This window comes from Platalea leucorodia (genome assembly GCF_965183815.1).
Source record: "Platalea leucorodia genome assembly, chromosome: Z".
Classification (NCBI taxonomy): Eukaryota; Metazoa; Chordata; class Aves; order Pelecaniformes; family Threskiornithidae; genus Platalea; species Platalea leucorodia.
Window position 1 is genome coordinate 9,746,736 of NC_138858.1, and position 21,646 is coordinate 9,768,381.

A 21,646-nucleotide genomic window follows, 5' to 3' on the forward strand; every position below is an offset into this window, starting at 1 on the left:
AGTAAAAAGGGAAGGCAGTGCTGGAACAACATAGGCTCCTCAGCAAGGACAAGGTCATCGGAACAAAAGTGGAGCTTGAAAAATTCCCGGCAGATCCACATACAGGGACACAGACACAATTACAAGAACCTGCCACATCAGGCTCCAGACTTGCAAAGCAAGTTACAGACTGCACCCTTTATACTACAAATATACCTGCACACTGCAACACTGAATTATCAGATAATCTGCATGGAGCACGAAGCATTTTATTTCTCAGAGTATGAAATAGCCTGCAAAGTCATAAATCATAAAGCTGCCTTTACATTATGATGTTTCACAGATACCTGATAGACTGACAGACGTGCACGCATTCTACAAAATATATTTATAGGTCTGAACTGGGGGGGGGGGGGGGGGGGGGGGGGGGGGAAGTACTAGTGCTCATCTCAAACCATAATTTCGTGATCACAGGGACAGAAGTTACGCGCACAAGAACTATTGGTAATGCATTTCCAGTAACCCTTCTGGAAATGTAGCAGCAAAAGTCAGTCTAACAGTGCAAATCGTTCCTTACAAGGCATGTTTCTCACCCTACTGATCCAAGACGGTACACACAGAGAAACATACAGCCAAATGTGACTTAATAAAATCTTCAAGTCTCCAGCTTATTAATTTTTTTAAATTTTTCTCATTTCATTCCAGTGATTTCATTAGGTTAGACTTCTTCATCTTTATTAAAAAATAATCAGAACTGAAATGTTTCAATAAACCCAATTTCTGTTTTAAGTAGTAAAAGATGATTCAATGCAGATGAAGCAAAAATGGAAGTTAAAAGTACAATGGCATTAGAGGCTTTGAGAATCTCCTTTAAAAGATTTTAAATACATAAATTATATATTAGTACTATGGAATGTCTTTGTTTGTTTTTTACAGAAAAAAGAACTTTAAAAGCAATTTTTTCACTATGTTCTCCAGCTGTATGTATCCAAACAAAATCCTTTAAAACTTATGGGTGGGAAGAACCAAAGGAAAAATACAACACTTAAGGCACCACTATTAAAACAGACAGAGCTAACTTTCTACAGGGCAGAAAACAAAGATACAATATTATTTTCAGTAAAAGGCTTATTTTTCCATTATGTTTTCAAATTATTTCTCTCCAACACATTCAGACTAAAGGAAATAACTTCCCCCCCACACCACCAGAGAGCCATAAATGAAGTACCACCTCATAAACAACACAAACGGGATCAAATTATCATACGTGACCCCAAATTACCTAGGAGCTAGAAGGAAATTGCACTGAGAAATTTAAATGCTAAATATAATCAATATCTACAATGAAATAAATGGTGAAAAAACACACAAGACACTGTTTTCCTTTAAGATTATCTAAATGTTGAGGAGATAACTTTAGTGCTGTAGGCACAGCCCATCACAAAACCAAACTTAACAATATTCAATAGCATGCATTTTTGAAAAGGAAATGTGGCCTAGGAGGAGAAAAGAAGTCACACCTACAGTTGGTGCACTCAGCTTAAAGATCTGTAAGCAGGGACTACCCCATCAATGCTTTCTTTCCTTCAAATCTGTAACAGAAAACTAGAAGGTTAAGTTACATGATTGACGGTTCCCAAAAGTAATGCTGGAAAGCCTACAAAACAAAATCGTATTTAACAGTTCAATAGCCTTCCCACTGAAACACTGCCGTGACTTTCATTACCCAAATGTGGAAGATACCTTGATTATTTTATTATCCTATCCAGGAAAAATCAGGCCCCAAGTCTTCTGTTATTATGTCTTATTGTAATTCCACTTGCGTCAGTGAACAAATTCCAGATATTTAACACTATGAGATAGAGACGTAAGTCCAGATACTGGGTTTTTCCACATCAGAAATGTCTTAACAAGAATGCTATGAGATGAACATGTAGTAATTTAAAAATCATTATTACAATCCATATATTATGGATGACTTCAGCTAAAAAGCTGTATAAGTTAGAGAAAACCACAATGACACAAACTTGGGGTATGTGGAGTTCAGAACACAATAACAACAACAAGTCAGGGTATGGGTTAACTGGACCTCTGGTCTGTGTCTAAATGTTGCATGCTCTGAATGTGCCATCTCAACAATTCTTTCTGATGGCCACCAGTTTCTCCAGTAGATGAGACAACAAAGAATTGTTCCCTATTCACTGTCTGCATCAATTTTGATTTTATGAAATTTTAAGGTATCCTAAACATCTTTTCCAATCTGAAGAGTCCTATTCTGTCGCATTGCTTGTTGCACTAAATCTCTCCCATACCTGAGCAGTGCAATGGACTGTTCAGATGTGACGAACAAAGAGTAACAACACACATTATGTACTTAAATTCAACATCTCTATGGAGCAAATATTTCCTATAGCAGTCTTCCACTTGGAAACAACATAAAAATGAGAAAGTTTGTTAAAAAGAAATTAAAAGGGGCAGTCAAAAGGGTAAAACATTTGCAAAGGGTACACATTTGTCTAATAGTCATACTAGGGCTCCAAAAAAGGACACACATCCTATGGAGAAAAATTTCAGAAGGATGAAATGGAACCATACCAGCTAAGTGCAACAGTAAAGGAGACAGCTATGTTGAGTCAGGTCCAAATAAAGAAAAAAGCAAAGAACAAACTGATAGATCAAGAGGAAAAAAAAAAAAAAAACACAAAAAAACAAAAACAAAAAAAAGCCCACAAAACCAAACCCCACAATAAATTCCAGCCAAAGACTAAAGGTTATCCTGCTCAAAGCATAAGGTCTAATAACAAATTCCATTTTAAATATATAAAAAATAGGAAGCCTGAGTATCTGTTAAAGCCAAGAGGAGATAAAATTACAAAGGAGCATGTAAGGATCATAAGGACACAGCAGAAAAGCTCAATGAGCTGACATATATTCACCATGCACGAACTTAGGAAGTTTCTGAAGCCACAGAGGACATGGCAGAAGAGCTGTCTCAAGCTGAAGTGTTGTATAAATACATACAGAACAAATCAGCATGAATGAACAATAATAAATTGCTGGGATCAGCTGGTATTCACTCAAACTTCTGAAGGAGCTCAGGTATGAAATAGCTGAACTATTAACTGTAGCGTGTAACTAATTGCCTAAAACTGCCTCAGTTCCGGGGCAAATGTAGGGTTTTTTTAAAGTGATCTGGAATGATGCAGAGGTCTGATGTTTAGAACAAGCAGACTGATAGAAATTCTAATAAAGAATCCATAAACTTGACATATTGGCAGAGGCTTTATATTAAGTCTTAATTCACTGGGGACCTCTACTAGATTTGTAGAACTATTATGCATCCAAAAAAGGAAAATACAGTTTATATATTCTATCTGAAGTTCCAAAAGCTTTCCAGCAAATCTATCACCAAAGTTGCCATAAACTGAGAGGAAAATCCACTAATGGACAGATAACTGGTTAAAAGGCAAGAAATAAAGAGAAAACATTAAAATTGGTCTGCTATAAAGGGCCCAGAGAGGTCACCAGTGGAGCCTCACAGAAATCTGTTAGGGCCTGAACTCTTTAATGCATTCATAAGTGGCCTACAGAAAGGACAAATAATGAGACAACATTCACTGCTGATACTGTGCTATTCATGGTAGTAAAAACAAAAGCTGGAGGTCTTTATTGAGGCAGAGAATTAGAATATCATGAAGGAAAAAAAAAAAGTACATTAAAAACTGGAAATGGGGCAAATCAAATAGCATAAAGCGCTGGTTAATGTCCTTAAGTGACAGAGAGGCGAGAATTTCTTTTGTAAGTAGGCAACTCATCAGCTGGAAATAATTGAGAAGACAGAGCTGTGTCTGTCTGCTGAGACCATCTCCTGATGCACACTACGTTTGACTAGCAGAGGTGGGAAATGACTGGTGCAAGGCCCTGCGCAGACACAGAGACACTGCAGTATCCTGGTCACCTGTGTTTGAGTTGCAGTGTCACCACTTTATGTCACTTTCAAAAAGGATTCTTGCCAGCTTTCCATCATCACAATGTTTATTAAACACGTTATCAAGTCCCAACCTCACGCTCCACTGAAGAAGATGCTGTATGTTCACAATCATACATATCCACTCCCTCTCCCAGTGCATTCGGTACCTAAGCCCTTTGATTTATAATGCAAGCATTAAAACTGTATTAATAATCAAGGCACTGACCATGCAGCACATAGGTTAACCCTGCATTTGCCTCCAATCCATAATCAAAATACAAATGACAAACAACTTATTTTTAGTTCCACATATTCGGCTACAAGAGGGATAAGGTGTCAGTGCACGTTACTCTAGGCTTATTTTACAGTCCACAAGACAACAGGTATCACCAAAAGGTGATTTAGCTGATCCTAAAATAAGTCATTGACCATAAAAGGCGCTGAGGGTAACTAGCTCAGTTGTCTCAAGTTAAGCAAGATGAATTCCACCCTAACTATATTAGCATTACAGTTAATCATCGTTATTACATGGACCAATCAAGCACAGAGATGGACTGTGCCAGGATCCTGCCCTGAAGAGTTTACAGCCTGAAAAGTCCAGGCAGGTGAAGGAGAGAGAAAAAGGGGAATACATTAACACATAAGCAACGTGGTGGAAGCATGACAGAGCCATCTTTTGGGAGAATGGCTTCTTAAAGTAAGATGCAATTATTCTGTATATATTATTACTCAATTCCTCCCATCTCTAAAACAAAAAGAACCAAAAAAACCCCCAAAACAAGAGGAGACTCCTTTGAAGGAGCAGGAGCACAGAAGTAACTACAGTGCTAGGAAAAGAACCATGCAGAACAGTTCCTTAGAGAACCGTGAACGGAGGAACCAAGACTGGTCTTAATTTACCAAGCTCTGTAGAAATTGTCATCACAGTAATTCCAACAAAATGTTTAAAAGCTACAACACAGACCACTCAGAGTATCAGTGGAGGAATAAAAGATAGTCATATCAGGTTTTTGACAAAGGGGTAAAGCACAGCACAGAAGGAACCTGAAAATATTTTTTAAAAAAGTATTTTGAGACTAAGTTTTCATTGCTGTGATTACAAGTGCAAACAGGAATCACATCCAATGAACCAACATTCACTTAAGATTTAATGTGTTATTTGACAACCTGCAAAAGCACAGAGGGAAAAAAAAGTAAAAAAGTAATTAAGATAACAATGAAGATGATGGTAAGAAGCAGACTTAAAGAGTTAAGTCAGCTTCATAATATGATTTGTACTCTATTTTCCTTTGCTTATTATTACTTTCAAACTACAATCAAGTTATTGTCATACCACTGAATGACGGAAACCTTGCCAACTACTTCAAAACTGACACGTTTTCTGTTGCACTGAACGTTCCCAGAAGACATTTCCCTTCATTTTAATACAAAATCCTGTCAGATCCACAGAGCTGAATAAAAAATGTGTAAAGGATATGTAGCTGTAATAGACCTCCCCCAACTAGTCAACTTTGGAATAAAAGACGATCAAAAAAGACTCAAAGATCCAGTGCTAGATTAATGCAAATATCTGCCTGTTTGCAAGTGTACTTTTTGATTAAACTGGCATACATCAAGTACAATTAGAAAGGTTATTTATAACTAAGAAATACATAATTCTGCATTTTAATGAGGGTGACAATTACAGCCAACAGTTGCTAATTAACATTAATCCTTTTGCACTGCAAGTTAGAATTTCCCAATATGATTTTCATTGTCAGCAACGGACACGCCAAAACTGTTATCGCAAAGCAGCTATTAGGTAGGCTGCTTTGACACAAATAGGTGTTCCTGTTACACACAGTAAAGAAAAAGAAGCTGATGATGTGTTAAATTTGATAACCTCAGATGTAAATACAGAATGTAATTTCAAAATTTAGTTGATGTCTACAACACGAAATATAATCAAGGCTTATCATCTTCGTGGCTGAACCCAATTCCAAGTTTCCCAAGAGCCAGGCTTCACAGGTGAAATCTGATTTCAACACAAGCTTGAAATATCCCATTGTTAGGTTTGGTTTTGATCCCAGTCCTGGGTTCACATCTGCATTTCAGCCCTGAGACTTCAAAGCTTTTAGTGGTCGTAACTGAACAGCGTAGATAAGGAGTAGTGTTTGCCCAGTCTGTATCAGTTTCTGAAGCAAAGCTCTGGAGCAAGTACTGAAGACAGGAATGATTACTACTGGTTGATTTCCTACTGTAGCATAGCCTTATTGCAAATTTTTTTCTTATGTAGAGTATCAAGAAAATTTAGGTTCTCAAAACCACTGAATTTTAAATCGTAACCTTGCAAAATTGCTCTAACGTACTTCTATTCATTGATTAAAAATGTCTCTGTAAAATAAATGCCAAGTCTATAATAACAACTGTTGACCTAATTAAACACTTCTATTTCTGACAGCCACAATCCTCTAAAAAAGAGATGATTTAGATTTGCTATGCATGTCTTTCCAAAAGAGACGTTATCTCCGTTTTAGCCTCTCAGCCATCATCTTTTCAGACAGAAGCACTGGAAAACTCTCTCTTTTCATACCAGTCTTTAACAGGAAGAGAGACCTGGTCCAAGCACCATTAGAGGCACAAGATCATAATGCAGTCAGTAAATAAAGCCTCTAGAAGAGTGCTGAGATGCTCACCATCTGGGTCAGGCAATTGGAGTGGGATCAATGTCAGATATAAGTAAATGAGAAGGCAGAAAAGGAGAATTGTGAGCACTAAGCAAAGAAACCTATAATGCACTTCTTACAAAGCACTGTAAAATTCACATTTATTTTGTAAGGATGAGATAGATGGGTTATTTCTACATACAGAGGTGCCCAACTAAAATCAAGATAAGTGATATTAATGTCCTATGGTCAGTATTATTGAACCTCGAAAGCAATAAACTATGAGTCGATAAATATTACATTTGCAACATAGTTAACATTCTTCTACTGTCTCTGGCACTTATTACACATTGTAACCGCAAGTCTACAATACATTATTCATATTTGGGGTGTCACTGAGTGATGGATTGCTGTAAGAGAGGCTGTCCTTTAAATAAATCAACAAATAAAAATGCAAATGTTAACATTTTCAGCCACAACTTTTTCCATCTTGAATGGGGAATGAAAATTTCACATTATATCGACAGCCAGCAGAGAGAACAATTAACAACCTACACTGTGAATAAGAGAGATTAATTTGCCAACGTCTGGTTTTATCACTTGCATAGGGAACTATATTGGACTTTTTGTGCTGCTGGCTTTCTCAGGGAGTAGGCAAAACTTGCTTCTCCTACCACATTCAGCACCTAACTCACCACCCCACCCCAAAACCACTTTTAATGACTTTAAATGTTCATCAGTTAGAACTGGAATGAAAGTTTTCTCCTCCTCGTCCTCCTTTTGAATCTTGAATGGTGTCTGATCCTAATGGGGAAAACAAAAAAAACTGTTTCTTTGGCACTGCTTGCTTAGACTCTACAGTAGAAGGAACTTCATAGTATCGTCTTAAGAGCAGAACCATATTTAAGCATCCAACATGCACAGATCTGAAAGGCAACTACCGCATAAGTAAGGCAAAAGCTTAAAACTCATCACTGTCGTATTTCCTAACACTCAGCATAACAGATCTACTCTAGACTATTCCAGTGTGCATTATTAAGTATACAAGTCTGCACATTATATTTTACATCAGATATTAATTTGCTTAAAAGTCCCTGAATACACATTCACCTGAGATGTGCTGGGCAATTGGGTAAATAGTTTTGTTTTTAAAATGTCCCTAAACACAAATTTACACAATACAATCTGTTTATAAAAACTTCAACAGGCCACTGTGGTCTAACAGATAATAATATAGCTCAAATATAATATTCATATTGCAGGAACTTCTAAATCACTTATTTTAATGGCTACAAGAAACTTCACTCCAAGACAATGCATTCAACTAGCATTAAAGCTCTGATTTAAAACTGCAACAAGAAAACATAGGCCTAATGCTGAAATCCCAGACTATCACTCAATCCCTTAATTTACCTAACTGTTCTTAAATTCACTTCTTAGATGCCCAAAGTGAAAAATGTTACAGGAGAATTATCTGTTTCCATGGTGAGCAGAACAACCTTTGCCTGTGTCTTTTTAAGTGCTTGATTATCTGCAGTGTTATAGGACTTACTGTGCCAAACTCGACACTACAACTGTTTCTGCGTGGGGAGAGCCTGACAACTGCACCAGAGCTGTAATCAAATTAAATGGTCTTTCACAAGGCACAATTTACAACACTTTTTTTTTTAAAAAAAAAGAATAGCTTAATACTTTGATTTAGAGCAGTTTCATTTCTGTTTTGCAACACAACACTTGTTTCGCTGAAATCAGTACCTGATTATACCTAAGGTAAGATCTAGTTTACATAAAAACTTCTTCACTACTAAATGAAAGCATACAAATGCCACTACCGCCCCTTTCCAGCTCCCTTCCAGCTCACAGCCGAAACCCAGAATCTTTTTTCTAGGCAAACAACAGTCATGGAAAAGATGTCCTTGGTCACCAAAAAGGTAGCGTTTGAGATAGTCAGAGGAACTATGCTCTAGGAGTAAGGAGCGAACTTACTCTTCCAAATTTGCCCAGCCCCAACCTTGCCTGTGATTTATTTTTTTTTTTTTCCAAATATAACGGCTTTGGTCTAGATAAATAAGCACATAGAGTAGAAAAGCTTCCCAGACCTGCTGTGAACTTAATATCAAGGGGCTCATGCAGGTGTAGACACTTGGCTTAAGAACATTGGATAACTAAATATGCAATGTTTGGCTGTATTATGAAAAGCAGCGACAGGCATGCATAGAAGCATGATGGGCAAACAAATCCACTGTTAGTCCCATTCAGGATGCCAGACCAAGAAACGCTATTTTTCTTTCAGAGATATCACTGAAACCACCTTGTGCACATTCATTCTGCAAGTCTGGTCCTTCTACAGGTCTAGCACTAAGGTTCTCAAAGCACAAACCTTTACCTTTTAGGGACACTTATTTCTTGTCCCAGACATGACATATTCCAAAAGAGGGAAGAAAGTAGGACGGCAGTGATTCGTCCTCAAGCAGGAGGTAGCTGTAACACACTGAAGGCTCCAGTTGAGCCCTGCCAAGACAGGCTATCAAGCCAAGGCATCTTCTACCTGCCATGCCTGCTTATCCAGCCAGCCCTCCCCAGAAGCTGCGCTAGCACCCTGATGCCTCACGCTGGCAGGGAGCTTCTGTCGCTTTCCAACACCTTCTCCCTGGCAGGCTTTCCATTGCTGCTACTGCCTGGTGCCAGGGTTTGTGCTAGTTAAAGCTGGCACAAACATGAGCTGAATCTAGTCCTATAAATTTAAATAGTCAAAAGTAATTAGGTTTACACGTACTGCCGAATAAATAAATTTGCTCTTAGGCTAGGGCTTTGTGCTGCAAGTTTCAGACCCGTGCCAACTGTTGTGGTTGAGCTGTTAACTCCCCCCAAATCACAGATTATAACGAACATGCTGACAAACCCTAACTTTAGTGGCACAAAAGCAGCAATAATTCTCAATATTGATTAATTTAGTTAGTTAAACCTGCAGTCTAAGCTTATAACCATTCAGTGATAAATTGAGACTGACCTGCTGCCCAAGCAGGTTTTTTGATGAAGGATAGGATCAGCTTTAGGTCTCCACAGAAATACTTGTCCATTTACCATTTTCAATTAGAGAAGGCCATGAGTAAGGGAAAGCACAACATGGCTGCTTAAACTGGTCAATTATACTTACAGCACTAACCGCGAGAAAGCAAGCAAGGAAGTACGGGAGAGAGCACCCCAGAAATACAGGATTTTTCAAAATTTGTCATCAACTGGGAAAATAAACCTTTAAGGATGACACCTAATCAGACTCCTTTTACTGATCATTTTATCTGATATGATTTCTAACAGCATATTTCAACAAATATTTTACTCCCCTCTGTGGAAAAGAATGGACCATCAATCGTCTTCAATAAAATTCCCTTTTCTGAGCAGTTGTATGATGTGAATAATTATATCCACTCCGTACTGCTTGAATGGAATCTCAACTTATCACTATTAGATGGTATCAAGCAGTATCTTTACACATTCTTTATCTGATATTACCATCTTGCAAAGGTAACCAGTGCTTCTAAGATAAATGCTTAGGCAATCTTGTGGTTTCTGTTTGTTTAAACATACAGTTACTTGTGGGAAACAGAGCCCAGTCTATCGCAGTCCTTAAATCCTCCCAGAATTATCATCCCTTCCTTCAGAAGAAAAAAAAAAAGTGTTTCCATAGCAAGTAAGTACAAATTTGTCAATATTGATAGTGGTTTTTCACCTATTATATATCGCAAGTTCTCTCAGAAGATAGAAATAAACTGCCAGCTGCTGCCAAGAATACAGGGATGATATCAAGCATACACTTTCCCAGTCCACAGGGCCAAGAGAAGATTAAATCTGACTCAAGTCCTCTCATTCTCCAAGAAACGTTTAACTCTTTTTATGAACAGTCATACATTCTTGTCATCCCACTGCACAAAGTCATCTAAGTAGTGGTGTAAAATACAGCAAATTCATACTTTAATCTGCATTTGCTTTGTTGCTTAACTAAAGATTTTATTATGAGAAAATGCGGGATATGATAAAGAAAGGCAAGGATTGTATGCTGTTTTTCTAGGCACTTACTGCTAGAATTGTAATCCTGTCTAAAGAAGGCAAGTTGTTTTTAGACTCGTAAGTCTAACAACAATGCTGCTTTCTGTTTCTTCATTGGAGCAGAAGTGATAATGCTGTTTTTCCAGTGCATTTAGTGCAGATATATAGTATAATCAGGAATTGCTGACTTAATGTGATTTTGTTGCTTGTCATTAAACATAAAATAACTCTGGTACAAAGCATTTTAAAAGAAATGCCATTTGATAAAATATGGGAGGGGGGAGCAAATACAGAGGGATTAAAATCTTCAAGTGGATTTAAAACCTAACAGGGGTTAACACCATCCGTTCAAATTATTTACAAATGTATTTAACATGTCAGGACTTGGAACATAAAATACATTCTGTTCAAAATCTAAGTAAAATTAAAATGTTAGAACTTGGCATATTCCTACTTTTCTAATTCTAACAAGCAATTTAAGGCTTACTATAAATGTCAAAAGGATATGGCAGTTTTTAGTTTATATTATCCAGCTCGTGCTAACATGAAATATCATAGAAATTCAGCCACTTGCCTGCATCTAGGAGAATTTGATGGTTACGTTTGCAGAATCTTAAACCAGAGACTACCTAGTGGCTTACCGTGAAGTGTCATGTTGGACTGGTGATGTGGCTGTGGTTGCAAGGTCTTTGCTGCTGCCTATCAGCAGAGAAGATGTGGCTGCATCCTTCCTAGGTCCTGAAGTTGTCCCTGTGGAATGAAGTGAAGACAAGCCAGACATTAGAGGGTAGTAAGTTTTGGACAGATGTTTCGTGATTCTGCATTATTACAGAACACTGGGACTAAAAGTTGCAACATTTTTGGAGTGCCATATATACAGTGAAATGGCAAATGAAGAACTCATCAGTTGACAGCACTATGCATAGCATGCACTTCAGGATCACATAGAATCAAATCTGTAGAATAAGTCACACTCTACAGCTTCCATCTTACTGCCCAAAGGTTGACAGACTTGCACCATTATCATTTCTTACAGGGGTCCACAGTATTCAGCTTGTTTCACAGATGCAGTTCTTGTGACATGCTACAAGATGTTAGTTTTCCAAGTGTAAATATCACTATAACAGTATTTTGCTTTCAAGAAAATAGAACTGTTAGTCCATTCCTTCTCCCCCCACTCCCCCAATAGCTCTTGAATTACAAAATAATCTAGGTTGAAAGGTGAAGTCTGGAGGCCATGGAGTCCAATCCTCCATTCAAAGCAGGGTTTGAGGCACTTGTCCAGTTAGGTTTTGAATGTCTCCACTGATAGTGAACCAAAGTCTCTGGGCAACTTCTCTGGTTCCAGTGTTTGACCACCCTCACAGTGAAAAATGTTTTCTGTATAGCTAGTCAGGATTTCCTGAATTATAACTTTTTCCCATTCTCTCTTGCTCTGTTGCTGATGATTTCCAAGAACAGTCTAATTCCCTCTTCTCTACACCCTCTCCTTAGGTAGGTCAAGAAAGTAGGAAGATCTGTGCTGAATTGTCTCTTCTTAAGGCTGAATACACCCAGCTTTCTCAGCCTCTCGCAGTAGGTCATATGCTCCAGCCCCCTGACTGTACTGGTTGGCTCTGCTAGACTTCCTACAGTTTGTCAGTGTTCTCCTTGCCTTGTGAGCCCCAAACTGGACACAGCACTCTGCATATACAGTCTCACCAGAGCTGATGACAGCGGAAATGTCACTTCAGTAACCTGGTCACCACTATTTTGCTGTTATGGCCCAGTATGAAGTTTGGTTCCTCCATCACACAGGCACACTGCTGACTTGTGTTCAGCGTGCTGTTCAGCAGGACACTCAGTTCTTTTCTGGCAAAACTACTTTCTAGGTTGTCAGCACCCAGTTGGTCCTGTTGCATGAGATCAGTCCAACCAGTTGAAGGAACTGGCATTTCCCTTTGTTGAATCTACGCAGGTTTCTGTCAAACCATTTTCCCAGCTTGTTAAGGTCCCTTGAATAGGGAGGCCTTACCCTCCAGCATATTGACCGCTTCCCTAGTTGGTCTGGTCTGCAAACTTGCTGAAGATGCATCCTGTCCCGCTGTCCAGGTTGTTAATGTTAAGCAGTTAACCACGAGCAAGTGGCTGTCTGCTGACTGATGGCAATGCTGTGAGGCTGGTGATCTGGCCAATTTTCCACCCATCTTCCACCTTTCACCCACCCACCTGTGAACCAGGTTTTATAGAGAGGATTTACTTAGACAGCTTGAATACAGGTAGTCAGAGGTAAGTGGAACAGGCAAATTAGGAGTAATCTGATCTACTACACAAAAGCCTGTGGGTTTAGGCTTTTTTAATCTAGCCTGATCAGCTCCGTCCAACCAACACCACTTAACTAAACAGTAAGTATAGGGAAAACTACAAGTCTCAGCAAAAATTAAAGTCAAATCAGTGTTTAGCTCTTTAAGTAATTCTGTCATACCTAAATATTTCTCAGCTCTGTGAACAGCAACTTTATCTACCACCCATGCTGAAACATGAAGCAACACAACAAGGTTGTAATTCCAGCTTCAGAGCAATATTTACAGATGTCCAAGTTAATCCCTTGGATCCCCATTATTTAAAATACTGCATTGATTTAAGATGAACACAAATATACACAACATAGTAAAACCACATGTTTTAACGTGTATTCTAGGGAGGCTAACAAAAAAATGGGTTCTTATCGCCCTGCTTCAGTACCGTGCAGTGAAAAAAATCTCACCTAACAAAGAGTTAATTATCAGTGAAGGAACGCTTAGAAGTATCATGGGGATATATGTTGATTGTGTGTCCCTGGTAACTTGATAGTGTGCCAATCCATGATGAGAAGAGTGGGTATGCATATAAAGACTGGAAGCCTCTTGCTTAGACTTTTGGCTTTATGATCGAATACGAGATATTTACAAATCATTTCACGTGACAGTGGAATGAGGCAGCTGGATTTTAAGAAACTAATACTGAACTAATAAAAGCCTGGTGAGCATGGGAGAATATATTCAATTCCTAATACGAGAAAAGGCTGGCACGCTGCCAACATACTACATTCATAGCAAAGTAGATGTATTTCTCTGAAAAAGAAAATATATGGACTCAGAAGTGGCCAATACAGCCTCAAGGGGACTGTTCAAAGACCCAAGTTTGAAAATATTTCCAGGGCTAGAAATGGAAAACAAAAAAAGGAACTAAGTAGGAATATACTGATGCTGTTAGGCTGCACAGACATAAAACAGGGTTAGCAAGAAATCCTGAATAAGTGCATATCTAAACAAAAAATGTTTAAAAATACATCTTGAAAAAGGCATGCAAGTCAACTGTGGGAAAAGAAACACCAAAGAGCAAGCAGGTCTATGAATATACGAACAAGATTAAATTGATAATGATCTTAAAATGGCCAAGCTACTAATAATTTTAAAATATACTGTGAGAAAAAAATAAAGAAAAGGAATATTGGCAAGTAGGAGATAATGAAGACCATGTTGATGTATAATACCTGCCCATATAAAGCTGATGAAAAGAAACTGGGGGGGGGGGGGGGGGGGAGAGATACAAATTCTTTAGTCTGAAGGATATATATTTCAGGGCTAAAGGGAATTAGTTAATGAATTTATGAAGTGACTGATAATTATTTATGAAAAGTCATAGAGAACTGGGGTGATACAAATGACAGCAAATTAATTAGATTTGCAGGTGTTGGAAGACAGTATGAGACTGGAGACCTTGCAGATGATATAAGAAGCAAGAAACATGGAAAAAGAATAGACACATTCACCCTTGAAAAAAAAAATAAAGCTCATGGTGTGATAATCTAAATCCTGACACCAATGGAGAGAACCTGGAGTAGCAAAGAAAAGCAAAAAACAAACTAGATGTAATCTTGCAAGGCAAGCTACCCCCAAAGCAATTATAGATGTCTTCTAAATGGTAATGTTAAGAATACTATTTTCAATTTGGTTAACTTGGTATAAGGATGATTTAAAGCAGATTAAAGACTCAATTGAGAAAATTCAAATAGCTGCATATTTCTGCTTGAGAAACAGACAACTGAAACATGAAGGAAGTGGGGAAATATAGCAGTCTACATTTTGAAAGTGTAAACAGTAAGAATGAAGAAATACTGCTGGGGCTGGTTCAAGCAGTAATGGGATGAAAGCAAGCAAAGGGAAATCTAGGTTGATAATCATGAAAGAAATCTTTATGAATATCAGTATTATTCAATTCATAATACTTAACATTTATATAGTACTTCACATCTTCAAAGAGCTTCACTAATATTAACTAATTGCTCTATTCGATTGTAGGGAAGAGTCTTCCCTCAAGGGAAGAAGTTCCAGATCCTGAATCCCTAAGAAGCTACATTAGAAAACCTAGTGAAAAACAAACATTATACAGAAAAATCAGCCCCTGGAAAAGTACAGATTCTATGAGCTAAAATAATTTTCCTTCTCTGGCTTTTCCTTTTACATACGGTAAGGAAAGCTATACATGCTATACAATATTATGCAGATGCCATGTCCCCCAAAGAGATATAAAGGGAAAAATAGTTCTTTCTTCATTTCAATGCAGAGATATTTCAGGAAGGGGGTAAAGAGGAAGACTTTAAGCAGAAATGTAGAGAAGTAAAGTGCTCAATATTGAAGAATGCAATGGATAGAACTAGTTTAGTTTCCCAGCCCAAAAGCAAAATTTTCCAGGGCAGAAAGGAAGAGAAACACACATTTCTGTACTCCAGTGCTTTTTAACTAGACAAGTTGTTAGATTTTAGTACAAATTGACATAGCTGCTGGTGACACCAATAAAAACAATTTACTGCTGAAAAGATCTAAGACTTGAGGATTGCTTTGTCTGCTTAAAGTTTTGCTGGTAAAACTAAAAAAGTTTGGATACAAGACACGAACACCTGCTAAAGCACAGGAATAAAAATTAAGGAGCAAACAGAAACAGGAGACAAAAAGCAACAGTGAGAGAATAAAAGCTGATTGCTTATAGGCTGACCCAGTAAGCTTCTACCCTGAAAAGAAAGCAGAAGTGCCCCTTCCACTCCACCATGTGATGGGACCAGGTTAACAGTGCTCTTCTCCCCATTACTAAACATCTGCAGGGAGAAAGGAAAAGTGGGTTTATTAGGAAATCACCCTTTCCAGTCTCACTGCACTCACAGTAAGTGAGCAGTCCTGTGGGCAGTAAAGCTTTCCACCATTCCAGCATGGTAATGGTTTCCTGATTAATCACTTTATCTTGTCAAAAAAAACAAACCAAAAAACTTAAGAAGACAAAGGTGGTTGAACAAGACAACACCAAAATCTGGTACAACTGCCTATGTTGCTGTGGAGGGACACTATCATGAGCTGCACTGTCCCCCAGATGCACCCACTCACCATTCCCAGTGGTACAGGGAGATCATATAGTGAGCCCAAAGGCCCGCACCAGCACTGGCACTGCACTAAGGTGTCCTTGGAGAGAGAGTCCCCATCCCCAAGAATATACAATTTCAATAGACAAAATAGATCAAGGCATGAGAAAAATAAACCTCTGTTGCAATCGGTTAACATCTGTTTTTCAGTGGACATGTTTCTGTACACAGTATCCAGCACTGCTGTTTTGTAACCAAAAGGCCACCTTAAGGTATGTGGCTAAATAACATCAAGTTTCACGCCTCAAGATGTCATCTTGTTGACTTCATTCCCCCTTCTCACATCACATAGCTTAGCTAGAGTGCAGGTAAATGCACTGCAGTAGAGGGATCACTTCGTATTGACACAACAGGTACTGAACGTTGTCCAAGACGGACCGCCAGGCTTGCTGGCTCAGCACCCTGACACAGTAAGGCAAATACAATATTTTTATAAAATTCACCACAGAAAATAATGTCAGCATCCCTCGTTTTATTTTTGTGAGATGCTACATAATTGCTTCCTAATAAAAAAATAAATTCTGAAGCAGAACTCCCAGGTCAGCAACAGATGGGAAGACTCAGCAGAAGCAAGGACAGAGATAGCTAAGTCCAGAGCTAACTAGAATTAAGAAACTTGACATTGTGCCCTGGTGATCCCCAAAGATGGAAAAAACACTTTACAAGTATGTGTGTATGCTTGTTAAAGGAGTCCAAACATATAACAGAGGGAAGCCAATTAAAAAGGTACTAAATACAGAAGACTTCAACTTCAGTGATTAGTGCTAGGTAATTTGCCTTGTGATAAACAAGCCATTCAAATCAGTAATAGACCTGAGGTTGTTCCACAGCTTGAAAGCATTTCTCCGAACTTTATCAGGTATCACAGCAAGTGCCAATGTTTATAAGTTAAATTTTGCCATGCAGCTCTACATCTTCAAAGCTAGCAATCTCAGCTAGTGTTTGCAAAAGATAGCCACCGTCTTCAGCCACTATGCTGACCACTACAATCACTAAATCAGCATAGGTGCAGCTCAGTTGCTATGTGCAATAGCCAGGTGCAGCTTGTACCTTCTCCTAAGTACTACAAAATGAAATGAATGAATGAAGAAGAGGCCAGGTTGGATTTTTTTCCACGAATCTATGGAAAATAAATTACTTTTTGGGGACTATCCCTATCCAAGGAACAAAACACATCATCCAACTGTGAAAAATCTCAATTTCATCACTACAGTATTGAGAAGGAGGGGGGAGAAGGAAGAGGAAAAGAGAAGAAAAAAATAATGATAGCTGAAAAAAACATAAAACCATCAGTGAAAATTGCCCCTGAAACTTTGCAGAATTGTAACGGCTTTCTCTTGCTTAAATTGATTGGTGTAGCAATGTTATAAAATGACTATTAGGATTCATTGTGCACAACAGAAAGTGTGAAATGTCAGCAGACTATACAGCAAAAGTAATGGGTCCTGAACCCCTGTTAGTCAAAAATGATTTTGTTTCAAATTAGAAATTGATTTTTTTGGACACAAGCCCTTTACAGGCTTCCAACTTTTGTAGCTGTGCCTTGGAAGAGATTAACCTCAGCCACTGTTTGGGTCCAGGCTGATGATACCCTTTTGAAAGTTTCTTCACAGGGACTGCTTTTTAATGTTGGTACGGTCTTAACCAATAACACAAGTTATTTGTTCCTTTGAGAACTGCACCACATTTCTTCTCATTTTGCCATTTTCTTTATTTTTATGCTGACATATACGGCAAACTGGCTGACAAGTTAAAATAAAAAAAAAAAGCTAGCTCATAATTGAACCAAGGATTATGTTCAAGGCTCGGCAGTGAAACATCCAAGCTGCTTTTGTTCCCAACCTTTTCTCTTCCTAAGAAAGACTGCTTCTCTGCTCCTTAAGTGGAGGTACTAAGCTAAAAGCAGGATAGATTTTAGCCGTACAGACATCCCTGTGTGGCAAAATATCAGGTTGTGATGGTGGAGCCATTACTTGGGGAGGAAAAGAATGCGAAGAAGATTACGTTTCAAGAGCCCCACTGCACTTATTCTCTCTGCTTGCTGGGAAAGGAAAAAGAATTGTTGCAGTAGCTTTTTGAGATTAAAGGGCTATTTTTTCCCTTCCATCAGGAACACCAGCCAAGAAGATCACTTGTTATTTACAAGGCTTTCTATGCTTTTTATTACTTTAAACGTAGCTACCTTCTCTTGAGTTGTTCTAAGCAACTTGCAATCCTCTGCCTCTAATTGTGCATTTTACTGATACGCTCTTGAACACATATACAATTTCTAAATGCCATCAGCATGCTCATGGCCCTGCAATACAGTATGTTTCCCCTTACCTTTCCTTGCCTTGGTGCCTTCCCTCTTGGTTGGCATCAGAAGGTTTTGCCCATCTTCCACATTTGCACCAAAACCAATCATCTTCTTCCCTGAACTGCTCCCACCACTACTCCTTGGTGTTCTGGAGGTTTTGCTCACTGGAGGTGTCCTTGGAAAATAATCTTCATGTTTCAACACTGGTACACTGGGAGGAAACAAAGATCACGTTATTATGTGATGCATTCAGCCCTTTTAACACTGCACCCAGCCCTCTCGCCAATTTTCACTCTCCAGAAGCGTAACCGTCATGCTGCTGGTTGAGCTCTTGTTGAATCCATTTACAATGTCTGAAAGCAGGATGCCTGAGGATTGAAGAGTTACCAACTTACTTTATCAGGAGTCTTTGTTTATCAGCAGCTGGCAGCACTCTGACAATTATATATGGTGTTTTGTGGCATTTGGGACATTCCCTAAAGCATTAAGTCCTGGATTTCCTGAGTGGTTAGGACAGGACAAGTGGGATAAAGATAAAGAAAGTACTTTGTCCAGCACAGTGGAGCAAGGTTAGAAGAAAAACTAATTAAAAAAATGCTCACTTTGCTAGGATGAAGGGGAAACAGAGAAGCTTATGTGAAGAGGAAACTGGAGTCATGGTTTGCAAAACGGAAGCAGATCACAGAATCATTTAAGTTGAAGGGACCTTTGAGATCATCAAGTCCAACCGTTAACCCAGCACTGTCAAGTCCACCACTAAACCATGTCCCTAAGCACCACATTTACATGTCCTTTAAATAGCTCCAGGGATGGTGATACATTGATTCAAGAAGACAAGGGATGAGAGGAAATGACACAAAAAGTGGTGAAATGAATGAACAGAGGTACTTGTAAGCAGGATAGAGGAGGGATGAGCAAACTGGTGGCAAAGTATCTGGTGCAGCAAGTGCAGCAGTTTGAGAAGAGTTAGAAAACAGAAAGCTAACCATAACTGTTATGGTTCAAGATGAACTTCAGCAAAAGATCATAAACACTGCACAGATAATGCCAGGAGGCAAATTTGGTGATGTGGAACAAGCATGACTTCAGTCTCTGCAGACACAGGCAATCACAAAACATTTTGGGTTGATAGAAGGCTATGGAGACCCATCTTTCTCTCAGTAAAGACAACCTATGGCTTTCAAATTTTGCTCTCTGGGAAACTACTAATGCTTTAAATGAGGATTCCCAAAATGTATACGTCATTAGCCCCGTCGCTGTTATAAAAAGCAATTAAAAACATAAAATAATCTCTGGATAATGCACATGAAGGAATACAACTCATCCCAAGATTATACAGCTCTGCTTGCAATCATGGGAGTGGCATACGGCTTTCCTAAGTTAAAAGAAGATTAAACAAATCTTTTTCCTGTTTAAGCACCAATTTTACATGGGCAACCCAAAGACTGACACTAAGTTTGTATTATTTGGGATAGAGCTTTGTGGAGGTTGATTCATAAGAATCTTTTATCTAAAAGCTTACACTACTGAAGTTACTGTACATCTGAGGAAAAAGCAGATGTTCCCATCAGAAAATGATAGCTAAATTAAAAGTTTCAAATCAATGTGCTGTATAAGCCATTGTTTAATAGGGCCCACTGCGCCTGTTGGACAATTAGTATTACTCCTGTATTATTAATGCAGAACATTATATAATGGCTTATGACCTGTAATAACTGGCTGAAGTGTTGGATAAAACTTCTCTGAATAACCTCCGTTTACTTTAGGGCTTCAAACTGTGTTGCCACTAATAATATTGCAAAATGTTATTAAAATTTATGGTGGACTAAATTAGTATCTTATTTGAGTTATATAAAATTATTAACCTACTAATTCCTGCAACCCAGAATACAGCAAGAGGTGGGTTTGGACTCTAATAACGGTTTAAGGAGGATTAAAGGTGTAATACTTGACAAGATTTCCCTGATAATACAGGACTTGATATACCATTTGCCTGTATTTGGATGATCAACAGCATTTAAAAACACTGAGGCTGTAATTATTTGGATGCTTTCTGAGTTTTTAAAGTACATGTAATTACAACCTACAGATCTTCCGTAAAGACAGTGACCTTTGGCTTGTAGATGAGGAGGCGATTACTTGACTGGTTCACTGCAATACCTCTTACATGGTGCGGTTACCTCTAGAATACCAAGTTCTGGTTTAAATAACACTCGACAGAGGCAATTCTAACAGAAACAGACACCAGCAGCTAATTTATGAGGAAATAATAAAAGCAACTGTATTTGTATTTACAGCTCACTAAACAATTAATTAGAGACTAGTTCTTTAGTATTTATTAGAAGAAAGCTCATGCTAAAGTTTTGCTCAAGTAAGGATAGAGATTCCAATCTTAAAATGATAAACACTTAATCTGAGAGGTGTGCAGACCAAGGAGGTAAAGGGGTAATGCAGAGAGATCAAAAATTCAATAATTGACAATGTACCAAAATTAAACAAACAAAAAAAAAAAAAAAAAGGGAAAAAAGTCTATTTCAGAACATAGTTACTCATTCACCTGTGGAACAATTAGTAAAACGAATGATGTGACTATTGCAACCTGGAAAATTTAATATTACCATATGGTCCAAAGGGATCAGTTATGTATAGCTAGAGAGATTAAGTGACAAAATAGGTTCTTCTCTATTTTCAAATCCAGCAATCCATTGTATCACTCAAATGCAGCATGGTTAGTAGGACTTCCTGCAGGGCACCACGATATCCGATGAATTTTCATGCTATTCGCTGAAACCACACAACAGAGAAGACTGTCTAAATAAGGACCTTATTAACCTACCTAACCTACATACTAAGGCAGGAGTTGTAGAGTGGCGTTGCCAGAAAAGAAGCGAGTCTCAGCACTGCTGCCTTCTTATGAATATCGAAGTACATCACCAACAAAGGAAAACACACCTTGAACGTTTTTTCCATTTTGTCTGAGCCTTATATCGCGATATTCCTGCTGAGCATGAATGGCAAATTTTAAATGTCATTCAGGACCCATTGAATACTGCTAGTATTTGCATTCCTTAAAAAGTAGAAAAACATTAACCTTTTGTTTTATTGAATTAAAATGCCATGGAAATGCTGATGTAGTCTTCAGAGACTGAAATACTTTTACAAAGAAGAATAGCTGTCATTTATTAGACACAAAGAACAATTACTTGATAGGATGCTTTCTGACAAAAAGCAGATTGGTATTCTCATCATAGAAAAGGCATTGTAAAAAAACCCAG

At 38.3% G+C, this 21,646-nt stretch overlaps 1 protein-coding gene across 3 annotated transcripts in view; it reads right to left on the reverse strand.

Moving 5' to 3' along the window:
• Nucleotides 1–21,646, reverse strand: part of KIAA1328 — a 177,230-nt gene that overhangs the window by 18,524 nt on the left and 137,060 nt on the right. For all 3 annotated transcript variants that reach the window (XM_082335359.1, XM_082335358.1, XM_082335360.1), the window contains 2 exons: nucleotides 18,398–18,582; nucleotides 11,283–11,391 (listed from right to left, as the gene is read on the reverse strand). In XM_082335359.1, the coding sequence (XP_082191485.1) occupies nucleotides 11,283–11,391; nucleotides 18,398–18,582 (294 nt within the window). The remainder of the gene's footprint in view (nucleotides 1–11,282; nucleotides 11,392–18,397; nucleotides 18,583–21,646) is intronic.